The following is a 23,881-nucleotide window of genomic DNA, read 5'->3' as shown; positions in this document are numbered from 1 at the left end:
AGTATTAATACAGAATTGTAATAGAAATATACAGTGTAATCTAATAAAACAGTATAACATGATAACACAATATGCTATAATAGCCTATAGTACAGTATAGTATAGGATAAAAGATTTTATGAAGATGTAGTATTTTAGTGTAACAAAACTCATCACACTCTGTCTTATAGCGGTCTGTTGTGAAAGCTGTTTGTGTCCTCGATCAACTCAGAGAATCCTGGCACCAAACAAGTGAACAAGTGAACAAAATAACAAAATAATTGTTTAAATGGCCTTTTACGTTACACAGACCTTTACGTTCGCCATGGTCCATGTTGCATAGAAAGGTTTTATTTGTCGCTCGTGTATGTTTTTTTGTGTATGTGTGTGTTTTCATGCAGACTAGTCAGTGCATTGTTATTTTAAAGTCACACTTATTGATTTAGACGTGTTTTATGACGAAAATACACGGTCCCTCCCAATGATACAGGAATTTCCGACTCGCCCATGAAGGCAGCATAAGACTGCCACTCAGTCAGAAGTTCGCTGTGAAGTTCACCGATTCATTTCGAGTGTGTCTCCACCAGGGGGCGCAGTCCGGGGCAGGCTCAACACAAACCAAAGCACTCCGCTTCTACCTCGTACCATGAGCTGAATCTGTCCGGGACAGACCAGGGAAGATGGCGGCCACTGACCATTCCCGGTCCGAAGCTGCCAAACAGCGACGGCAGGATCAGCTGCAGCGATGGCTGGGCTCGGAGACGGACCAGACGGGACGGGAGACCCGGGAGACTTTGAGCGGTTCCACCGGGACGCGGCGGGCGAAAGTCCGGTTCGCCCAAGGAGCCGTGTTCATGGCCGCCTGCTCCGCCGGAGACCGGGAGGAGGTGGCGGTGCTACTCCGGCAGGGAGCCGACATCAACCACGCCAACATAGATGGACTGACAGCGCTTCACCAGGTAGGATGGTTAACGTTACTCTCGAGCAGTTAACGGCTGTGTGGATTTCACGTGTTTACGAGTTAACGGCTGCTAACCGTCGCTCAAGTAGCGGCGGCGGTTTATCCGTTAATTATCCTCGCAGCGAAGAAGCATTAAGTCAACTTAACTTACGTGGAGTTAACGTTTACAAAAAATAAAAATAAAGCCAATTGTTCCCGTTTCTTTTAACGTTAGTAACAGTTAATGTTCAACGGAACTCGTCACTTTATCCTCTAACGTTAGATTTGTTTATAGTCAGCAGCAGCATTTCCTGGCCTGTGTGTGAGTTTATTATCCAGTTGGTAGGCTGGGCCATCTGCTCTGTTTAGTGAGTTACAGGCTTCTTTCTCCAGCACTCAATGCAGAGATGTGGAGACAGATAAAAACCTGTGGGATCGTTTATAGCCCTTATAGGCTCTGACTGGCAGGCTTTGTGACACACTGGAGTCTCAGTAAAATAGCAGTTAACTGTTAGGTCATTTTCATCATCTGATCAACAGGTCTTTAGTGTTTTTTTTTCCTTAAAGAAGAAGCAAAATGGAAGCCTGTTGACTACCACTCTTAACAGGGCCTCTATGGCAGAATCAAAGAGGATTTAACCTTCACTTTTGTTGCTTTTGCGTGTCCCACAGTGGCTGCTCTTCTTCTTCTCAGCATGCTATACAGCCTTAAAGCAGCTCAGCCTTCAGGTCCCTCCCTCCCTCTTCAGTAATAACACAGAGGAACAGGCTGGACAACATCACTGTCACACAAGCCCTTCGTTGATGCAGTGTTTCCTCTGCTTTTTTATGATGCCGTGACACACCGCTTGTCTCTTCATTTTGAACTCGCAGTCACATGGATTTCACTTTTGATATCCATGCAAGCATGGCAACATAAAAAGATGTTGTGCTTCTAATTTTCCTGCCCATTGGAGCTAAAACTGTGGTTCAGCTGTGTGTTCGCAGTGACGTCATGCTCAGAGATGATTGGTGCTTTCCCTTAAAGCCAAGTGTGTGCGTGCGTGTGTGTGTGTGTGTGTGTGTGTGAGATGAAGTTACTTTCCCATAACCGGTTCAGATGACGAGGTGAGCATGTTCCTGCCCTCCTTTGGTTGATCCACATGTTGGACCACCATCACCCGGTGTGGTCCCTTCTCCCTTCTCTTGCCCCCCCCCTCCCTGTTGCTCGTTGGTTGCCTGGCAGCCAGAATTAAATATAGGCCCACACTCTCCAAACTTTCCGTCCTCTCCATCCAAAGCCTTTCTGTCTTCCTCACTATGCTTCGCCCCTCCTCCTCCTCTTCTTCTTCTCTGCCTTCCTTTCTCCTTCCCCCCCCTTTGCCAATTCCCCATGGTGGGGACTTTTGGGATTTTCGGATGAAGAAATGGAAAACATTCCTCAAACCGCTGTTGTCAAAGGCGATTTCCACAATGAGTCACTTGATGACCCAGTGAAGGAGTCTGCTGGGAGGCTGTGTGTGTGTGTGTGTGTGTGCACCCTTCTTGGCGCAGAGGGTGCGAGAAGTGCCCTCTGTTCATTCATGGAGCCCGGAGTGCCTGCTTGTTCAGAGGGATCCCCCCTCTGCTGCTCCTGGCTCTGCTTTGTACTACGAGCTCTTAAAACAGCCACGTTTCTGCCCGGCTAATTATCTTATATTAGGAGAGGAGGGTGGAGACTTGTTGCAGCTTTGTGATTAGTTGATTGGCCCAAAAGCAAAGCCTCTTAGGAGGCTTAAGCCGGTCCTGTGTGATGACAGACACTTGCTGCTGTGACGTCCTGCAGAGTGAACTGATGTCTTGAAACGTCTTTGTACGAGCAGATGTTATCTCATCAGCTGTTAGTGATGAAGTCTGACTTAGAAACATGGTCCTTGTTAAGGGATTATCACAGTACATCATTGATTTGTTTCACCAGTCAAAATAATAGTACGGTCTGTGTCTGCTCTATTACAGATTAATCTTAGAGTCACTAATATTTAGGTTATTAACACTAAATTCCTGCTGATTTCTTTGTGTTTTAGAGCTGCGTGCTGGCTAAGTATTCTTAGCCATGTTAGCGACAGGACTCCAGGGCTGGAAGGTGTCTGCACTACTGGCTATCTTTATATAACTTCCATTAAATATCTTTTGGATTTTGACTGTTTTTCAGACACAATAAGCTATTTGACTACATCACCTGGGGCTCTGGGAAATTGTTTTGGGCAGTCACATAATTTTCTGCAGTAATTAGAAATATCTTGCGGTAGTCTGTTTCTCATATGGGCCGGAGGCTCAACATTCTTTCAATTTAGGCTGATCTTCATATGTTTAGAGCTAGTTGCTAATGTACACTGCAAAAAGTATGTTTTTAAAGTAAATGTATCAATAATTAAAGAATTTAACTTGTTTTTTTAAGAAGTGATGGTCTTTTTTTTTGTACAAATAAACCTACTTTGATAAGAGTACAGACACCTGCCTCATTCAGTCTTGTTTTAGTTTTAACTCTTATTTCTAGGAAGTTCTTGAAATATGTTTGTATTTTAATAATCTTAAAATAATCATATCCCACCGGCAAGTTTTACAATTTCTTTCAAAGAATAATTTAATAACAAGAGTTCACTTGAAAAGGGAGTACATGCAGATATACCCTTTCTTGAAGTTTTCTTTCTCATAAGCATGAGCTGAAATCAAACCAGTGTACCACAACATAGTCCCACGAGCTTCTCATGGGATTCATCTCGGGACTCGTGTTCTATCACAACGGGATCTCAGCACGACGTTGCTCCAGGAGAAGCAGCTAAATAGATCCGCTGTTTCACTCGCGCCACAAAATGACTTGTTTTGGAAAGTACTTGAGGGCTTTGAGCAGCCCACTTAACAGGCAGTCATTACAAGTAGTCACTGCTTCAGATACATTTAATAGATCTCTGGAAGTGTCTGCAGTTTTGACTTTCACAACAAACCCAGATGAAGTGGGTCTAAGCTCTGGCTGACTTGCGTGGTCTGGTTTCTGTATTTTCTAATGTGCGTTGTGGGGATTCACTTGATAACAGTCCGTCCTGTGGTTGTGTGTCCTCTGGCAGGCCTGCATCGATGAGAATGCTGAGATGGTGCAGTTCCTGGTGGAGAGCGGGAGTGACGTGAACAGAGGGGACAACGAGGGCTGGACTCCTCTGCACGCTGCGGCTTCCTGCGGCTTCATCCAGATCACTAAGTGAGGGTTGACCGGCCGCACACCGACGCATCACCGCCATTTAACTTGCAGTAGTCACCGTGCAGTAGTGTTTTCTTATTTCAGTTGCATTACAACCTTGAATTTATGTAATGGACCAAAAACAAATTGTAAAAAAAGCAACTTGTTGTCAAAGTCTGCAACACCATGAAGACCAAGGTTCTCTCCAAACAGGTCAAAGGTCTGGAGAAGAACAGATCAGGGCTGGGATTTAAACAAAACATACCCTAAAGTTGATTATCCCACAGAGCACCACTAACTCCATTATAACAAAATGAAAGAAAATATGGCACCACAACAAACCTGCTGAGAGACTCTCACAGGAGTGAGTCCTGTTTTACGCCACACTGTCTTGGGCCTTATGGAACTATTATCTTTCTCTTTTTGTTTTTGTAATAATGGATTTAATGGTGCTGCGTGGGATGTTCAAAGTTTAGGATATTTGTTTATAACCCAACCTTGAGATGTTCTGCTGTTGTTGTTGTTGTTGTTTTTGTTGTTGTTGTTGTTGTTGGTCTTCATGGTGTTGCAGACTCTGGGGTCTTTCAGAACAGGTGTGTGTATAACCTGAGATCATGTGACTGATCATGTGACACACAGGTGGACTTTATTTCACTAATTATGTGACTTCTCAAGGTCATTTGTAGAACCAGCTCTTACATAATACACATACCTTATTTTTTTCTTATTCAATGTTGACGGTCTTGTGTAGGCACATTACATCAAATAGAAATAAAAATCACGTTAAATCCAGGTTGTAATGCTACAAAATAGGAAAAACACCAAAGGTGAATACTTTTGCGAGACACTGTAAATACCCCAAAGTGTTAGGCATCGAGGTTGAGTCAGTGTTAGAATGCTATAGTTGTGAATAATATGTATAATATCGCAGGACATTGTATAAACGATGCTGATGTCGGTGTTTATACATCTAAGAAATGTAATATGTATCATAACATTTATAGTTAAACTGAGTCATTCTCAGCTCTGCACGGTCTGCTGGAATGTGTTTTTGTTTTTATACCTTCTTATCTGGTTTGAAGGTACCTGATAGAACACGGCGCTCATGTCGGGGCGGTGAACAGTGAAGGAGAGCTTCCTCTGGACGTGGCCACTGAAGACGCCATGGAGAGACTCCTCAAAGGGGAAATCAAGAAACAAGGTGAGGAACCGCTCCATACCAACGGCAACACTTCCAATGCTGCATCCTGTTTGTCCTGTTGACACATCGCATTGGACTTTAGTACAATCTCAACATTTGCTGCTTCATGCTTCTCTAATGTTTCTGATCACCTTCTGATCATTGCGAACTGAAACTTTTGTGTTTTGTTGTATTGCTGCCAGTATTTTCCTTTCTTTTCATTTTCTCATCATGGTTAATAATTACGCCAAATGAACTGAGAACTCAGTCGTTTCCCTGATGAGTAGATGAGTCGAGGCTTTCGCAGTATTTCTTTACTGTTTATAAATTAGGAGCTCCTACAGAGCTCAGGGTACTTTAAAATCATATCCATAAATGCCCAAAAACCTGCTCTGCTCTGTTTTTACAAATGGTCACGTTTTAAAGCACACGTCGTGATCAGAGAAGACAAAGAAAATGAGGACAGAGTCACTGTGTCCCACATAGTACATAAGTACCGAGGGTCCAGGATTATATCTTTATTACCGTCAACTGCACACATTGCAGAGATCCATCATCCAGCTGAAAGCACAGATGATAAATCTAAGATAAATGATTATGAAATTTAGTCTTTTATCTGTAGCTTACACCTTGTTATGAATAAACTCACTAGTGAGCTTTCAAAGGTCTAAAATCCGATTTGTGTGTCTGCATTTTTTTTTAATTACCACTGTTTCTCATGTGCGTCACAGCGATCGACGTGGACAAGGCCCGGAAGGAGGAGGAGAGGGTCATGCTCCAGGACGCCACGGCGGTGCTGGCGGGAGGCGGCACCCTCACACCTCACCCAAACACCAAGGCGACCGCTCTGCACGTCGCTGCTGCCAAAGGATACATCGAAGTCCTGAAGTGAGAATCAAGTCTACACACCACAGCACAAGCTTGTTAGCTTTTGTCCTGAATTTATTAGTATCGCACCAGAATCAAAACCGCTTTCATCCAAAAGCCTCTCCTCCTGCATATTCCTCATCTTCTCCCCAGGGTGCTGTTACAGTGCGCGATGGACGTGGACAGCAGGGACATCGACGGGTGGACGCCTCTGCATGCAGGAGCTCACTGGGGGCAGGAGGAGGTGTGCTCCCTGCTGGCTGACAACATGTGCGATATGGGCGCCGTCAACATCGTGGTGAGCGCCGAGACAAACAACCTTTGCTCCGCTTAAGCTGTTGTATAAATTGACGCCTTTATTTGCGGCGTGACTAATGATGCCCTGGGAATGTCCTTGTAGGGCCAAACACCTCTAGATGTTGCCGATGAGAACCTCGCGGACGCTCTGGAGGAGCTGCAGAAGAAGCAGAACGCAGTGAGTCTGCCTTCCCCAGAAACTCCACAACTATCTCACTAAGTTAGATAAACCTGATATGATTGATAGTTTTACAGCGGCAAATGTTCTCTGTGTTTATACGTGTTTATTATTTCTCTTCAGTTACGCAGCGAGAAAGAGAAACAGACTCCTGTTATTGAGACCAGCCCGCAAATCTCCATGGTACCAGTTCGTCCACGCAGGTCAGTGCCAGTGTGTGGGCATGTGTGTGTGTGTGCGTGTGCGTGTGTGTGTGTGTGTGTGGGCACACGCTACGCTGTTCCTCAGCTGAATCCCAGTAATCCCAGTAGCAGTAGTCTGCATGCAGGTATGATGTTAACAGTCCCAGCATTCCTTTGAACCTCGTTGCATCTATCCACTGACATTACACTGGGTAGATGTAGCAGGCAGCGACACAATGTGTCCCAGTTTCATACTGAATACTCAATGTTAGTTTAGGGAAAAACGTATATATAAATAAATACCCAAAGTTCAACATGTTTTTAATGGATACTTTTGTCCTACACTGCAACAGACACAGAAAACAGTAATCAACTCTGGCTGATGCATCTCTGCCGTCACAAAGAATAATGATAAAAGGAAGAAAAAAAACAAATAAAAGGAAATCAAATTATAAATAAACTAATGTATTTTGAAAGAGCATTTATAGCTCTTCAAGGTTTGCAATATGGATACGGTACGTGTAATCTATCATTATGCATCGAATTGTCTGGAGAATCCGTTGCAAAACTGTTTTAAGATTTAAATTACAAGACAGTAATTTTTTGACTAATCCAGCAAATTACATGACGTGACAAATGAAGATACTTCTACACAATGCTCACTGCCGTTGAGTTACCTCATTTTATATTGGCAGTAGTTTAGAGCGTTAAGCACAATACATGTGAATTTCTTGCACACTGAAAGCCAAAATAATACACTAATTAGTGCAAAACTTATACTTTGCAATAAACAGCATATGGTCATTTGCGACTCTGGCTTTCCTTGAAATATAATTTTTTTGTCGACAAACACATTCAATTTGGTTGACTAATCAATTAGGTGATTTAATAGGTCGGATAAAAAAGCACCACTTTATACGTTGTGTTCATAAACTCATTGAGCATGAAAAGAAATATTGAAAATTGACTAATCGATTTAAGAAATCTTACCCAATTAAGACCAAACGACTAAACGACGGAGAGGGAGCAGCTCTAGCTGCGACACACCTGTGTGTAGATGCTGCAAAGTTTGCATACATTGAGGAAAGATTGTAGAAAATGGAGTAAAAAGCTGTAGGTTTAAGTGATGTAGTGACAAGACGGCAGCACTCTACACGGCACATCACAGGAAGTGACCCACTGTTTCACCCACTGGCGTGTTGATCAGCGCATGCTCGCTCTAATTGGCTGCATGTGGAATGATTGCCCTCACTGATCAGCTCCCTGCATGCCACCTGTTGTTCCACCCCACCTTGGCCCCGCCCCTGCAGGACTTCTATCTCTCGTATGAGCAGTAAGGAGAAGATCTGCCTCCACGAGCGGGAGAAGCACCCGCCTCCCGCCCTGCAGAGCAGCCCGGCCGAGGACGAGGAGGAGGAAGGTCAGACGGGACCGAGCCAGCCTCAGAGCCAGGGGAAGGCCTCCAGCAGCTCCAGCTCGGAGGAGGACAGCGAGTCGGAGAGCGACGCAGAGTCGGGTGAGAGGAGCTGCTCTTGCCTGTATCTTGAAGGGAGTTTGGGTTGTGATTACTAATAATATTTAAGAGATAAGTTAGGGACTGACATGTTTATCTATTGCTGACCTTTGCAGAGAAAGCCAAAAACAGAGAGATCATTAACAACTTGAACAACAAACGCAACACCACCAGCCTGCTTCCTACCTCCATGCCAACGAGTACTGCAGCCAGCCAAGTGAAAAAGGTAATATACAGAGATATTGTAGGAAAACATCCAGTGTGTGCTTTAGCTGCACGACAACAATACTGAACAATAGAGATGATGACCTCTGCTGGCTCTGTAGCCGGACCCGGGCAAGCCCCCAGCCCCCGAGGCCCCGGGCTCCTGGAGAACGTCTCTGAGGAAGGCGGGCAGCTCGGTGACTCTGGGCTCAGCTGGACTGTCTGACACCAGCCAGGACCCCAGCAGACCTCTGGAGACTGTCCTGGGCATGACCCGCTCTGCCTCCAGCCCCCGCCTCAGCTCTGAGGCCGACGCCAAGGTACACGCCACAGCTACTCGCCACAGCTAGTCGCCACAGCTACTCGCATGATTCAATGACTTATACACCCATGAAACCAGTTGTTGTTTTCTAGATCTAACGTGAAATAAAGGCTTCTTTCACAGCTTCCATTCGCTGAGTCGCATAAAATTTACTGATGAACCCATATCCCCCCCCCCCCCCCCCTTGTCCTCAGGAGCCGAGGCTCGCTCGGGTACCGCCCATCCCGACACGGAGACTCTTCAGTATTCCAGACAGCAGCCCTGACAACTCCAACAGGTGGGCCGGTGCTTTCGAATGCCTCCGCACTTGTGAAACCAGAAGTCTGTGTTTCTGAAGTCACTGCATATGTGCCCTTGTCACCCTTTCTCTCTCTCTCTCTCTCTCTCTCTCTCTCTCTCTCTCTCTCTCTCTCTCCCTCTCGCTCTCTCAGTTGGCTAAGTCGTAGCTCCTCTTACACCCGGCGCCTTCATAGTCAATCAGGGAATGATTTCACTAGTTCCACCCCCTCTTTGCTTCACAGGTCAGTCATGCTGCTCACTGCCTGTCTTGTATTTGTTTGCTCCCCTGTTTGCGTGTGATTTTGCTGTGTCACAGCTTATTACATTCCCCCAGCAGTGAATACTAACGTGTGTGTGTGTGTCTGTGTGTGTGTGTGTGTGTGTGTGTGTGTGTGTGTGTGTGTGGCTGTGAGAGATGTCTTTGTTTCCGATGGACTTTGCCTTGTTTTTCAGCTCATCTTATGGAAAGAGACTGGATGACCCCACCGTGACCTCAGCGAGCACCGGACTCAGCCGCCTTAATAGTGTCTCGTCCCAGAGGTATTTCATTTTTACATTAATTTTCCTCCCTTGTCTGAAAGATCTGTTAGTCACCTCTTACCCCTCTCTCCATAAGACTTTCTCAGGAACAGACCGAAAAGAAGGATCGCTCTGCTGTCACCACCTCCTCCAACTCTCGGAGCACGAGCACAGGAGAGCAGGAGGCCAAGCAGAGGCGCAAGTGGGTCGAGGCTGTGTTTTTGTGGATGACCAAGGGCTCATGTTTTTGTAAATTGTGGTGCTGCGTTCAATCTAAAAGTGTGTGCCTTGCGTAGGTCATATCTGACGCCAGTGCGGGACGAGGAAGCGGAGGCACAGAGGAAGGCTCGCTCCAGACATGCACGGCAGTCCCGCCGCTCCACTCAGGTACAAGCCTCATACGTTCAGATGTTCACAGAAGTACTTGTATTTGTCAGTCGGGTACATAAGACGGTGTTCTCTCTCTTTTTCTTTTTTTTAAATCAAGGGGGTGACGCTAACAGATCTGCAGGAGGCAGAGAAGACGATGACTGACAACAAAAGGAGAGAAAAGAAGGACGAGGAGGAGGAGAAGGAGAAGGAGAAAGAGAAGGAGGCAAAAGCGAAGAAGGGAGAGGAGGGGGTGAGAGCCATATATCAGAGTTATAGGCCTGCATTGGCTACGCTTATATAATGTCATGTGACATCACATAGCAGGGGCTACTGTGTTTACAGGAAGTGAGCTGGAGGTCTCGAATTGCCAGTCTGCAGAAGTCTGACTTGCTGGGCCTCACACAGCCCGCTGGCACTCCCCGCCCTCAGACGTCTGACAGGAGAGGTACACATCACCACTTCCCATTTCTAACAAAAAAAAACGTAGAGCTTGACAATGTGGGTGTTGTTGGAACATTTGATTTGCTCTTAAACGACTGCTGTCTGGCTTCATTCCAGATGTGGAGGCCAGCACAGGGGAGAGCGAGACAGAGCGATGGGCCAGGGAACGCAGGGAGAGGAGACAAGCTCGGGCCAGAAGGAAGGCACAGAGGACCGGGGAGGTAAACAACACAAACATCGTTTCATCTGGAAAATGAATGCAGGAATAAAAACATAAAACATTAATGATGTAACGTGAATTCAGTATTTCATAAGAACACATTGTGTTGTTTGTGTCATCTGCAGAGTGATGACAATGATCCCAGTGGAGAGGAAGAGTTCTCAGGCAGTGGGCTGGATCCACAGGTGTGTGTGTGTGTGTGTGTGTGTGTGTGTGTGTGTGGGTTTATTTTTGGTTTCAGTGGACTGTAACCTAAGACGTAACTTGTTTTCTTGTCCTCTCTGTTTACAGACTAACCAACACTTGAGTTCCAGGTATGAATTCAGCCTTTGGCCTGTTTTATTTGCCCTCTTATCTTCAGTCTGTCAGCAAAGTCTTGAATGACGTCTCTTATCTCTGCTCATCTACTCAGGTCCTTTAACGACTACACCCAGGGAGGAGGCTCTGACAGCAAGGACTTTAAGAAGGTCAGCAGACAGAACTGATACTGAGAAAATTCAAAAATCAGAAAAATAGTTTTTTCTTGTTTGTCCCACTTATTTACTGCTCTGTGTGTTTGTGTGTCAGTTGTTCGAGGATGTCTCCAGAGAAAATGGTCAACTCCAGTCTCAACTGCAGGACACCCAGAGGATTATCAGTCAGACCAGGTTGGATCTGGAAAAGGCCACACAGGTGACAACACACACACACACACACACAGCTGTGTTTTCATGACCTTTGGGCACATTGACTTACATTCCTTTCCTGGAAACTTGTCCTAATCATAACTGCTACCAGCCTAATCCTAACACAAACTGTTATTGTAATCTTCCGCATGCAAAGTCATAAAGTGGTAGAACCAGTAATCAGCAGGTTATATAACAGTGTTGTTAAAGACCGGTATCGACATCCCTTTTTCTTAGAATTCCAGTTTCTTTTTTCAGTTATGGTGGCTATCACTTGTCATGCTGACTCCTCAAACCTTAGTTTGTTTATCCCAAATACTTTTTTTTGAAGATGGAAACAAACAAAAACATATCTTTCTCTGTGCCAGCAACAACAGCCGTGGCCCTATAATGTTTCCGGGTTGTGTGTCCGTACGCACGTCATACCATTCTTGTGAACGCAATATCTCTCGAAGGAATCGAGGGAATTTCTTCAAATTTTGCACAAAACTTTGACTCAAAGACTCTTATTTACCGTACAGAAATGAACCGTGAGGCAGTAATTCTAGTTTGGCTCAAGATTTTGATCTTGGTTTAATCTCTATTGTGTGACATCTTTTAAAAGAAAGCTAGTCATCCTCTCACAAATGAAAAGTGAAATGCTTTAGCAATAAAATGCAGCTTTGCTTTCATCTGTGCACTCAGGGGCTCTGCCTCTATAGCATTACTTGGTCCGGTATGACCAGTAGCTGATGGTGGCTGAAGTTAGCCAGTGTTGGCGAACAGAACTAATGCTGTGGAACTGACTTTTGGCAACTTAATGACCCCTTGTGCTAATGTTACACCATGTTTTACCCTTCACCATCGTCCTGTCCCTGTGGACGTAGTGGTTGGTGTCTTGCTTTAATCGTAAATATGAATTAGCAAAGGGACATCCTACTGTTGTGGTGATGATGATGTTAATGTTGTTGATTTGTTGTATCCAACAGAGACAGGAGCGCTTCACTGACTGTTCAGCCTTGCTGGACCTGGAGAGAAAGGTAATGCATCCCTACTGATGGTGTTACCTGTTGTTATCTCCGCCAGGAGTGTGCACCTCTGTGTCCGTCCACAGCTAATCTCGCATTCCCCACTAGCAAACTGCGTGGTATTTTGGAGGCCAGTTAAGGCCGCATGTGGTTGCGGTGACTCACGCTTTTTATTCATTGTTTGACACGGCCATTGACTGCCTGCTGACTCTTCACTCACTACTATTAACCAGCCACGATTGGGGCCACTAGTGATAACACAGCTGAGTGCATCGCCGACATCTGCCACTCTGTGCTAACAGTGTGTGTGGGGGGGGGAATGACAGTTTGCAGTGTGTTTGGCTAACAGCTCATGGAACTACCAGTGCACACACTGCTGCGTACGTCTCAGCCGCTGCTCTGCGGCTCACTTTTATTGTTTTGACGACGTGTTTGGCTAACTGCTAACAGCTTATGGAACTAGCTAGACGCATACTACTGAGTACATGACCAAAAATCAGCCGCTGCTACGCGGGCAGGCAGCTTGGTGAGTTCAATTCAAGATGTTGTGAAGTGTATTATACAACGACTTCGAGCCATTTGCTTGCATACATCGCCGCTTGTTTGAATGAAGTGTGTTTTACAACTCTTTACAAACCGTTGGTTGCGTACATTACTGGTTGTAAGTTGGCTCACTCTTATTTTTCTGTGCGGTGTGTTTGGCTAACTACTGACACAACTACTGGTACACACTGCTGTACCTGAGCCGCTGCTACGTGGGCAGTTTTGCATGAAGTGTGTTTTATGGCAGGCCATTGGTGTCTAGACGGGGACGGGACGGGGACGGGGTGTTAGCCAATTGTGGGTTTGTAATCATTCAATCACACGGAACAGCAGTGGTCGTTGCAGACATACCTGGCGGAGATCTGCACTTTACTGAGTTGCTTTGACTGCCTCACGACTGCCACCCCTGCTATCTGTTGACGCTCTCTCCTCTCTTCTCCCCACTTGAACCACTTTCTCACCCTCTTTCACTCCCATTCTGTGGTCCTCCTTCCTCTCTACGTCACCTCCTTTGTGCCCCCCCCCCCCCCCCCCCCACCACCACCACCACCACCACTCTCCCTCACGTTTCCCTGGCATCAGGACCGGAGGATGTTGGAGCGGCGAATGGCAGAGCTGGAGGAAGAGCTAAAGGTGAGGAGACGAGTGTTTCTCATGGCCGCAGACACTTTGCACGCTTCTGCTTGATGAGCTTGGCTTTAGCTTGTGCAGGCAGCAGTGTTGTGGAGGTACACTGTAGAGATGTTTGACACGTGCACCTTCTCTCAACCTTTGTTCAGGCGGTGTTGTAATTGAATTCTGTTACATGTCATTGATTTGGCTGTTTTCCACATTAATGGATGTTTCTGTTTGTCTACCGAACAACTACCTCGAACCCATCTGATCTCTGCGCTCTCACAATTTTGTCTCATAATTGTCTGACGTCTCCAGTAATACAGAATGAATAGGTAAAGTCCTTTTCTTTAAAGGAATATTTCAGTATTTTGGGAAATATGCTATTGATTCCACTTGGCCGGCAGCTGCCTAGCTCAGCTTAGTTTAGCATAAAGACTTGAATTAAGGGGAGACAGCTCGTCTGGCTCTGTCTAAAGGTAACTTCAGTCTCCTGACTAAAGTCTCTGCTGGTTGCAAGATAGTTTATCAGGCCTCCAATATGAGAGGGAGCAGTCAGTCACACCTGGGTATTCATATTCACTACATATTTACCGTACAGAAATTAGTTGTATAGATCTTCTCATCTAACTCTCAGCAACAAAGCAGATGAAAATATTTTCCACAATGTCAAACTATTTGTTAAAATGTAAAAATGTTAGAATGCAAAAAATATTTGGATTAATACAGATTTATTCTAAATAAAATGTATAAATTCTGTGCTGTTATTTCTAGTTCTCTGACACCTTCCTTTTTTAGCTCCTCCTCTTTTAGGCTGTTTGTTTTTAACCAACTGATCTGTCGTCCACTTACATGAATTAGGTATCCGGCCTCCTTTTTAAACTTTATGGTGACAGTTTTGTTAGTAATATTTATTGCATTGATATGAATAAATTGTCAAACGGTCTACAATGGAAACTGCCTGTAATATATAATCCTAACATCCAATATCTCATAATCCAGTAATATGAAAACAAGCAATAAAATCATCAAACTGGTTTTATATTTTGTTTTAATCCAAACATCATTTTTTTTTTTACCACCAGGTTCTGGTTGATTTGAGAGCAGACAACCAGCGTCTTAAAGATGAAAATGGAGCACTGATCCGTGTCATCAGCAAACTCTCCAAATAGACGGGGAGAGAGAGAGAGAGACACGAAGAGCAGGGAACCCCCCCCCTCCCCCTCCCTCCATCCATCCATCCCTCCCTGCTTCCACACATTCCTCCAAGTGCCAAAGAGAGAGAGAGAGGGAGAGAGAGAGGGAGAGAAGCAGCAGAATGTCCTCTGTACATGAACACCACAGTTTGACTTGGATTGTGATGCCTCTATGAGAACAGCTGGAGTGGCTTTTGTGTGCCTTTACAGTCCATTTGTCACAGGAAGACCTGCAGCATGAAGGCCTGTGGCGTTGGTCAGAGGCTCCCACAGCAGCAACATGAGCAGCAACAACAGCCACAATGCCCACGGCTGGTGCAACACATCCACTACGACTGTGCATCAGGGGAACACTAACGTGCACACACATTCCTATGCGTGCATCACATACTTCCTCCATGCACATTCCACGAGCGCACAAGGCAGCTTTGGCCTTAAAGCTCCCACTTAGTATTTATTTTTTTTGTGAACACACTCACGTCACAAATTCACGAATTTACCCTACTCACAGTTCAAATCTAACGTGTTGTCAAGCAGTAAAGGTTTTGTTGTAGTTCTTTTTAGTCACGTTTCAGGCTCTGTCTCTACATTCAGCATCGTCCTGATGAAGGGGGAAGTCCACAGAACTCTGTTGGGTTGTTTGGTCTCCACATGCAAGTGTTTGAACCCACCTACCTCTCCACCTATGCACTTCCCCACATCCATTTTTATTTTTGTGACCACAGACACACTTCATGCTCTTAAGAAAAATGACCGCAGAAGCAGGTCAGTCGACCACAGCACTTTACTCTCTGCAAAGCAATAAAAGATGTGCGACGCTTCGCCCGTCCTCCAGACAGACGGACCTATTTCAGAGCAGCACCCTCTTGCTTGTGAGTGGAGGGAGAAGTTACCCACAGCTCAAAGCCTATTATGCTACGGATGGTTTTAAATATTACCATTGATAAAGATATTATTTTCATAGTTTTTCATTGTCAATTTTTCTCTTGCAGTGGAGCATGGTAATGTATATTATATGTGTATAAATATTAGTCTTGAATAATTACCCCCCTTTTGAAGTAAAATTCCATGTAGCTTTTCTTCACATGTTGGTTTTCTAATATATTGAATGGACGTCTGCACCCTAATAAAAAAAAAAAGTGTGTTTGTAGCGACTTCCTGGTTATTGTGTACACGTGAATATCATATTTGCCTCATGTTGATTCAATATTACACTACTCTTTGACAAGGATGTATCCTAAACAGTGTTTCCCTCCACCACACTGAATACTACTTTGATTCCCGGCGTATTAGTAATGTGTTGTGACCGATGGAGTCGCCAGATTTAGCTGCTTCACCCACATTGTATCGTCCCTGCCGACAGTTGGTAGCCAGATGTCCTTCATCACTGGGGAGAAGAACAAAAAAAAAGAGTAACAGAACAGCTGCAACACAGTGAGCATAACAGGGCATCACAGATGTATTTACAGTATGTTCAGACTGTTACATTAATCTGCTGATGCTCCCAGGTGGACAGTTCATCACTTGCTTTACTGACATGAGAGAAATGAGAGTCATTACATGCTGGATGAGTGCTCAGTAGACGTCTGGGTAAAGAGCTGTGAGAGTCCCCGTTGTGTTTTGAGCTCTTGTCCGTTTGGACTAAAGTGTAGTTAACACCAGTCATCTATCTGTTTGTCTCATCTGAGAGCAGAGAAGATGGACCACTGTCCTGCAGGGTAGAAGTACTGACAACAAGCTGCGCTCCTAATAAGGAAGGGCAGGCTGGCCGAGGCGCTCTCTCTGTAAATATCCCTCAGGTCTGAGAAAGACAGAGGAAGGGAGCTGGGGAGGAAGAGGGAAGCGGATGGATTGCAGCCTTATATGGACAAAGCACTTCTTTTCCCAGGGTTTGTGGCTCTGACCCCCGGCATGTTGCCAGATGTTACACAAACGGCTCCTCAGCGCAACCAAGTGGTGCAACTAGTGAAATGCTACAGTTGAGCTCGGAGTGAGGCAGACAACCGTAGGTGAAATGGAAACTTTACCGAGTGGCAGGGTTGTATATGTATATATACCCTGATTGTCAAACAATCACATATATCAATATTTGTTTGGAAAATCCCCCAAATGTAGATACTTTAACTATTAACATACAATATTGTGGCACATGAGTGCTGAATTGAAATGTCAACAGGTGGCATTAGAAGTCAGTAAATAGTTTTTTTCCCCAACTATTCAGAGATTTCACATAAGCCTGTGGCTACAACAGATCATTAAATAATTAATAATTCATGTTTTTTTAACTTCTTATTTGTTACTAAGCTTTGAATGTCACTGCTGACTTATGTGGCCTTGTGGTTTGAGTGGTTGGGATTTTTAACCTCTGGTATGTGCCAAGCCTTACAAATGCCAGGTCCTACAATTCCCACAATGCAACTAAGTCTTTTATTAAACCTTTCTTGTCTGTTCAATGCCCTACACTTTCAAACTCCACATTCATATTTTGTATCCTTTTCTGTCACAAATTTTGAATCCTGACATGACGGGTTATTCTCCCACAACATCATACAGTTGTCTCACAGGTTCAGCAGTAATGTCCATGATGGAATACTGGGTGGTGTTCATCAGAGAGACCCTCAATAGCGGCCTTCTAGCAGGTTTACCAGGGGCCCACATCTCTTAATAGGCTGTACCGTGGCTTTTATCCCATTCAAAATAATAATAATAGCCTAATCATTTCCTGAACAATTTTTGCCTTTACAGTAGAGAAATTAGAGTAAAGAGAGAAATTACATATGCAAACGGAGGATGTTGCCTTTCTTGGTTGGCAAATGATCGTGTAAATTGGTTGAGTGAGATGTAAAATAAAAGAGCCAACAGCAAAAAGGTAAGAAGGGAGTTTAGAGCGTCTGGTGGAGATGGCATGATTTAGTTTGGAGAGAGTGACGTGATACTTCTTAGAATAGATGGGATGGAAATATAAACACTGTAACAGTAGTCTATACCGAGTATTTTTACAGTCTCAGCCAAGTGGTCCTGATGCTTTAATTGTGAATATGTGCGCGCATGTGGCTGTAGTTACAGCCTGTAAAAAGACTGACCAACTGCAACTAAAGTGTATATTTATATCGTTAAGACCTTTTTCTTAAAGCTGGGAGTTGACACCATTAATACTTGTGCTCTTGACATTCACTAAAATCTAATGAGCATGTTAAAATCTAGTGGTGAGCCACCTATTGATCCAGTGAAAACTGCACTGCTGGGTTTACACATACTCTGCCTTATCCTCTGCATGAAATCCATGCCATGTTTTCCAGCAGACCCCCAGTCATGTCCAGGTTTTCTCTGCAGCACAGAGGGCTACATGGCCTCCTCCTCCTCCTACAGTTTTAAATACGACACTACTAACTTGGACCCACTTTGTCGACAACATTCGAGTCCTTTGCTTTCAGTAGACATGGACTCCAAAAGGAACTACAGCACATGAGCTCTTTCTTTTGTAGGTTAAACAGTTAAGAACGAGCGCTTTGGGACCTTCTGCAGGTTTTATCTTCAATTTGCTTTTTCAACATTCCTCTTTGTTGCAGAAACAGATGCTTCTTCCCGTTTAATGTATGTTGAAAGGATTTATGCTGGACATGTATGCAGGCTGTTGAATGCAACAACTTTGGTTAACTTTCAGGAGTGGTTTAGCTTAAGCTCTGAGATTGTGTGTTTATTTATTTGCCTTCAATTGAATTACTACTGCTTAATCACTGAGGAATTTGAGTCTGTTTTAGTTTTGTTGGATGAGTGGCTCCTTTTTAAACTTTCTGTTCACCTAATTGCTTCCTGATGTCTTAGGATGGCACATGTCTTGTGACACAAAAGTGTCAAAGTTCACAAACTACAAATAGCCTTTACAGGCAGGAACCTGTGAAAAGTGTGTGTTTGGTTCCACAGTAAAGGTTTCCAGCAGTGATCCCATGCCTCATACTCATGCATATTGAGATATTTTAGTTTCGTAATATTGCATAAATACAGCACATAACCATAATAATCTCAATGAGGGAGTGTATTATTCCCACTGATTTCAAAATATAGATGTTGTCAGACCACGCTAACTTGTATTATGTGAAACAATTATTCACTGTTGAAGAGCTGGGACCCTCTCAACGAACCCTGACTGCATCGGGGAAACCAGATTTCCAACTGAACGCCACCTCGTCACCATGTCCTATGATGAAGACCCTTACATCTTCTCCACTGACGCTCTACCCAGTGACCGCCGCTTCCTCCCTCCACTAGCCAATGGGCTGCTGGGATGGAGGGTGTACAACAATACCATGCACATGGGTGGTGTGTATAACGGGGAGGGTGGACGTTGTCACCGTGCAGACGTCCCCTGTCCTCTTGCTGTGAAGGTTGAGATGGACGCACCAGCCCAGCACACCTACAGCCTGGACACCCACACAGGTAGTCTCTGCAGTGTTTGACCGTCTGATTGCAGGAATCTGTGCTGTGAAGAATTATCATGACCAATTGTCTCATTTTCTCATCCAGGCATTTTCACCCACAGCCTGAGCTCAGCTGGTGTAACGGTCTCACAGTCTCTGTATTCACACCGACACTACCCTAACCTGATGGTGATGGAGATTCTGATGGTGCGTCAGGTGACCTCAGAGGAGCCAATCACTGTGAATCTGGTCAGCTCATTCACACCTCAAAGCAAAGACATTGTTTTCGAGTCTTGTCCTGATTACAAAGGAGGAAGGTACGCTTAACAAAAACATCTGTAAAATGCACATTTTGGACTGCAGTATGAATATGATATCTTACTCAGTCTACATCCCACTCTCCCTCAGTCACATCCAAGGAAAGGTGACCACTGCTGAGTTCCCAGGAGGTTCCTGTCCGTCAGTGCACCTTATCTGGACCCCCAAACCCCCCACCCTGACACTGCTTCCAGAACAGAGCCAGGCTCGCTGGGCCTTCATCCTGGTTGTGGCCAACAGTTTAGAGACAGCTGAGGCCAATTATGATGAGGGCCTGAGTCTGATAGCCTCTGGTAACCTGCGGCCCTCTCACGAGAAGGCCTGGAAAGAACTGTGGCTGCAGAGCAAGGTGGAGGTGGCCGGGTCAGAGGGCCTCTGCAAGGCTCTGATAGGCTGCATGTTTTACCTCCTTAGCGCCTTCGCCTCCATACATGACACCTCCAGCTCTTTTGGTGGAGTCAGTCCAGGTGGACTGTCTAATGGTGGGGATGGTCAGGACTACTGGGGACACATTTTCTGGGACCAGGTAAGGCCTGGTGTCCGTTGATGTCTAGCTATGTTATTTGCATGTTGTTGGTTTGGGTTGTATGATGTATCACACAATGATCCCACCTTCCTGTGACAGGACATTTGGATGTATCCTGCCATAGCCCTCTTCTATCCCAAGCTAGCCCGATCTGTGCTGGAGTACCGGGTGGGGACTATTGACGGGGCGAAAGACAATGCCCAAAAGCAGGGCTTCAAGGTATGACCATCAGTGGGATACTCAGGTGTCCCATCACAGCTCGTCTACCCTCACTGACTATGGGTGCACAGCTATGCAGTGGGCTAAACACATTCCTAACAAAGTTGAAGAGAAAAAGTTGGTCTTTTCTACTGGGAGCAGTTTGTGAAGCTGTGAAAACTTTAGGACAACACATGAGAGACTCAATGATAGTGGTAACAAATCAGAAAAGGATGCGATACAATACACAAAAGTTAGAGCACGCAACAATGAATTTTGTACAGAAGCAGAACCAGGAAGAGGTTAGCTTAGCTAAGCAGCTTAATTTAGCAGACACGAGAGTTTTATCGATCTTCTGATCTAAATCTTGGCAAAAAAAAGTGTATTTTACCCAAATGTTAAACTATTATTTTAAGTCCCCATTGGAAAGACAACAGAATAATAATTATGCTTGTAAAAATAAAATCATCAAAATATTAAAACGAGCTACATTACATCCACAGTCAGCCCAACAGTAATTCAACATTTACAGTTAACTTTCCCTAGAATGTTGTATTAGCAACACTTTAGCCTCAAGCGTATTTAATAGCTGTAACAAATAGAGTATCTGCAGATAAGAGTAAACGAGAGCGTTGTTGTTTGATATTATATTAGTGTCAGTTAAGCTGCTGAGGGACTGAAACAGAATAATCAACTGAAGCCAACTGGTGGTAACAGTGTTGTATATAATTTAGGTGCTGATACTGTTACTCTTTTTCTGCGTGCTCTTGTTCTACATTTTAACAATAACCATGAAACTGCGCCCGAGTCTTCTAAAGAAAAGATGTTATCAATACAGGGACTGAAGTTCCCATGGGAGAGTGCCGTGTCAGGGAGGGAGGTGTGTCCAGAGGACATTTATGGACAACAAGAGATTCACATCAATGGAGATGTCACCCTGGCCTTCCAACACTATCTCTACCTCACTGAGGTATACTCTTTTATCCCCACTCATCATAGTGTCTCACCCTGGCCTGTGTGAGGATATTAACTGAGCTCTTTGTTGCAGGACCTGTCCATGTTCACAGAGGGCCAGGGCAGAGAGGTGATCTACGGTGTGGCAGATTACTGGGTTTCTAGAGCATCATGGAACCCCGAGGACCAGAAGTATCACCTCTTAGGTAAAAATAACTTTATTAGACGGATTATTATACAGAATACATTCAGCTTTATATGGTTAACAGGCAAAGTATTTAATAGAAGCTAAATTAAAGACATCTGACCTCTCTCATCTACTACGGAAAAACTCACAAATCACACAAAACGTAACAAAGTAGAACTAAAATAGTATGAAGCATTTCCCTTTTTTCCCGTTCAGGTGTCATGCCACCTGATGAGTATTACTACGATGTCAACGACTCTGTGTACACAAACGCGGTGGCCAAATTCAGGTACTAGTATTTGAATATTTCCCTGCAGTGAATATTAACTGTTGATTACCAATAATAGAACGTTTCTCATTCATCAGTCTCCAGTTCGCTGTAGATTTGGCTGACCTCCTACAGCACCCGGCACCTAAAGAATGGCAGGAAGTGGCCGAAAACCTCAAAATACCTTTTGACGAGGAATCCCAGTACCATCCTGAGTTCGATGGCTACATCAAAGGTTACTTTTTGTTTCTTTCGGACGCTGACCTTCATAAGATAATCATGTCCAAGACATGATGTGGGAATATAATTTGTACTTCTCACAGGTCATCCAGTGAAACAGGCAGACACGGTGATGTTGGGCTATCCTCTTGGACTGCCGATGTCCCCAGAGATCAGGAGAAATGACCTTGAAGCATATGAACCAGTAACGGACCCGAATGGTCCGGCCATGACGTGGGTAAGACACAGCATGTTGTATGTGACTGTATCAGAGATTTATTGCCAACATGCACTTAAAGAAGTGTTCAGATCCTTTACTAAAGTAAAAGTAGCCAAACCACAATGTAAAAAAATACACAATTTAAAGTTTGTACCAATGCTTTTGCTTTCCATTGTAAGGGTATGTTTGCAATCGGCTGGCTGGAACTGGGGGAGGCTGAGAGAGCTCAACGTTTACTTGAGAAGTGCTACAAAAACATCCAGGGACCGTTCCAGGTGTCCTTCTGACTCACACAGCCACATCATGCTAATAAATGCCTGTTTACTGGATATCCTGTGAATGTGTGATTGTCTCCCCTCACAGGTATGGAGTGAATCATCAGATGGCTCTGGTGCAGTCAACTTTCTCACAGGGATGGGGGGATTCCTGCAAGCTGTGCTGTTTGGTTATACTGGCTTTAGGTCAGTTAACAATGAAAAACACCTCAATGTGTACACAGCATGTAGGCAGAGATACAGAGAGTGACATGCTGTGTTTTTCTTCTAGAGTTCAGAAGGAATGCTTGGCCTTTTCCCCACTTCTTCCCAATGACATTTCTGAGCTCTGCGTCCGTGGTGTGAACTACCTGGGCAGTCAGATGGACTGGCTGCTGAGGAAAGAGGAAGTTTGTATCATACTGAGGGAACAGGCCAACAGTGCTGGCAACACTAAGTCCTGTGATCTGCAGGTGGTCCTGAAGGCATCAGGAACTACAATCCCTCTCACGCCAGGTAACACACACACACAAGCAAAGGATATTCATCCTTAAATGTGCACGTTAATATTAAAAAACACACTTAGTCTTCCAAACTACACAAAAATGTTGAATATGAAAATGATACAATACAAAATAATGATAACAACAGTAGTACATTAGTTCACAGGTATGGCACAGTATGTAAGAAACAGTGCATTAATGAGGAAAATTCAGTCTTAAACTGCATGCATGACATAAAGGCTCCAGAGTTTGTCAGTAATACAGAGTGACATACCATTTGTCAGAATAAGACAATGTTATTTCGGTAGACTGTATGTTGGAGTGAATCTGGAGAGTGGTGGCCTATTTGTTTGAATTCATGTGCATGTATTCTTCTGTTAATTATTATGTTGCATCAAATCTCATGTGATTTTATTTAATACTGTGTTATCTTAACCTTGCTCCTTGATTTCATACCTCATATTTTTTAAATGGCACTGATGCAGTCACAGATTATCATTGATTTACTAATATACTTCTATATTTTCAGGGAAGCCGGTTACTTTTCCTCGAGGGCCCGGGTATGTTTGTAAAGTGGTCTCGGCGTATTCCTGTTGGCCTCTCTGAAACAGTGACCACGACCCTCCTCATCATTTACCAGCAATTAAAAATATATTGAGCCAGTTATTTCATATCTAAGCTGCCGTTAAATTGTATGTTCCCATTCACTGGAGCATTCATGGACAAAATGTATGAAATTCTTATAGTGTTAGTTTCATGATATGCCATCGGTGTTATAAAACCAATGTTGTATTGTAAATTAATTATATTCAAATAAAACTACATTTTGTGCAAAGCTTAATTGTCCTTTTTGCTTTCCATCTCTTGAGGATTTGAGTAGTAAACCAATGCAGTTAGAAATGTTCACCTTGGTGAGCTGGACCTAAAAAAACCTTTGTTGTTTGACTTCAAATATTGTGTTTGATTCTGATACCCGGTGTCTTTGTTTAGCAGGAGAGGATGTGACAAAGAACAGAAAAACACTTATTTTTCTTACATAAAAACTATTTGTGTCCCTCAAACTTAAATGACTAAAGAACGGGAAATAAAGCTGTCAAACATATGTTT

General features: G+C 44.2%; 2 protein-coding genes across 6 annotated transcripts; both read left to right on the top strand.

The window, feature by feature from the left end:
- The first annotated feature begins 629 nt into the window (after positions 1 to 629).
- Positions 630 to 15,827, top strand: LOC306698695 (protein phosphatase 1 regulatory subunit 12A). Of its 3 annotated transcripts, none has more exons than XM_079163137.1 (25): positions 630 to 938; positions 4,003 to 4,133; positions 5,195 to 5,313; positions 6,024 to 6,180; positions 6,313 to 6,457; positions 6,560 to 6,634; positions 6,758 to 6,837; positions 8,151 to 8,332; positions 8,446 to 8,555; positions 8,656 to 8,853; positions 9,050 to 9,132; positions 9,287 to 9,376; positions 9,588 to 9,674; positions 9,751 to 9,855; positions 9,950 to 10,040; positions 10,141 to 10,275; positions 10,368 to 10,470; positions 10,584 to 10,687; positions 10,812 to 10,871; positions 10,978 to 11,000; positions 11,099 to 11,153; positions 11,254 to 11,358; positions 12,320 to 12,370; positions 13,484 to 13,534; positions 14,599 to 15,827. In XM_079163137.1, the coding sequence occupies exons 1-25, from the start codon at positions 660 to 662 to the stop codon at positions 14,683 to 14,685; spliced, it is 2,706 nt and encodes a 901-aa protein (XP_079019263.1). In that variant the 5' UTR covers positions 630 to 659; the 3' UTR covers positions 14,686 to 15,827. The 3 variants fall into 3 exon arrangements, with proteins under 3 accessions (XP_079019263.1, XP_079019262.1, XP_079019264.1); XM_079163136.1 differs by having other exon boundaries at positions 8,127 to 8,332; XM_079163138.1 differs by lacking the exon at positions 9,287 to 9,376 and having other exon boundaries at positions 8,127 to 8,332.
- Positions 15,828 to 18,126: 2,299 nt separating this feature from the next.
- pgghg (protein-glucosylgalactosylhydroxylysine glucosidase) lies at positions 18,127 to 23,588 on the top strand. Of its 3 annotated transcripts, none has more exons than XM_079163141.1 (14): positions 18,127 to 18,234; positions 18,830 to 19,146; positions 19,234 to 19,444; positions 19,536 to 19,971; positions 20,071 to 20,190; positions 21,008 to 21,139; positions 21,218 to 21,329; positions 21,527 to 21,599; positions 21,677 to 21,813; positions 21,902 to 22,035; positions 22,197 to 22,292; positions 22,381 to 22,478; positions 22,564 to 22,787; positions 23,304 to 23,588. In XM_079163141.1, the coding sequence occupies exons 2-14, from the start codon at positions 18,903 to 18,905 to the stop codon at positions 23,378 to 23,380; spliced, it is 2,094 nt and encodes a 697-aa protein (XP_079019267.1). In that variant the 5' UTR covers positions 18,127 to 18,234; positions 18,830 to 18,902; the 3' UTR covers positions 23,381 to 23,588. The 3 variants fall into 3 exon arrangements, with proteins under 3 accessions (XP_079019267.1, XP_079019266.1, XP_079019265.1); XM_079163140.1 differs by having other exon boundaries at positions 18,154 to 18,303; XM_079163139.1 differs by having other exon boundaries at positions 18,154 to 19,146.
- The last annotated feature ends 293 nt before the right edge of the window (positions 23,589 to 23,881 follow it).

This window comes from Pholis gunnellus, assembly GCF_910591455.1.
Source record: "Pholis gunnellus genome assembly, chromosome: 7".
NCBI classification, from domain to species: domain Eukaryota; kingdom Metazoa; phylum Chordata; class Actinopteri; order Perciformes; family Pholidae; genus Pholis; species Pholis gunnellus.
The sequence above is the reverse complement of the archived record's forward strand: the minus strand, read 5'-3'. Positions and strand labels throughout refer to the sequence as shown.

Excerpts from the sequence above, each read along its gene's own strand:
- LOC306698695 (XM_079163136.1), top strand. The coding sequence starts at position 660 with ATGGCGGCCACTGACCATTCCCGGTCCGAAGCTGCCAAACAGCGACGG. Across the intron at positions 11,359-12,319 it reads ATCTGGAAAAGGCCACACAG|AGACAGGAGCGCTTCACTGA; the intron begins GTGACAACACAC and ends TGTATCCAACAG. Across the intron at positions 12,371-13,483 it reads TGCTGGACCTGGAGAGAAAG|GACCGGAGGATGTTGGAGCG; the intron begins GTAATGCATCCC and ends CCCTGGCATCAG.
- pgghg (XM_079163141.1), top strand. The coding sequence starts at position 18,903 with ATGTCCTATGATGAAGACCCTTACATCTTCTCCACTGACGCTCTACCC. Across the intron at positions 19,445-19,535 it reads CCTGATTACAAAGGAGGAAG|TCACATCCAAGGAAAGGTGA; the intron begins GTACGCTTAACA and ends ACTCTCCCTCAG. Across the intron at positions 22,293-22,380 it reads ACATCCAGGGACCGTTCCAG|GTATGGAGTGAATCATCAGA; the intron begins GTGTCCTTCTGA and ends CTCCCCTCACAG.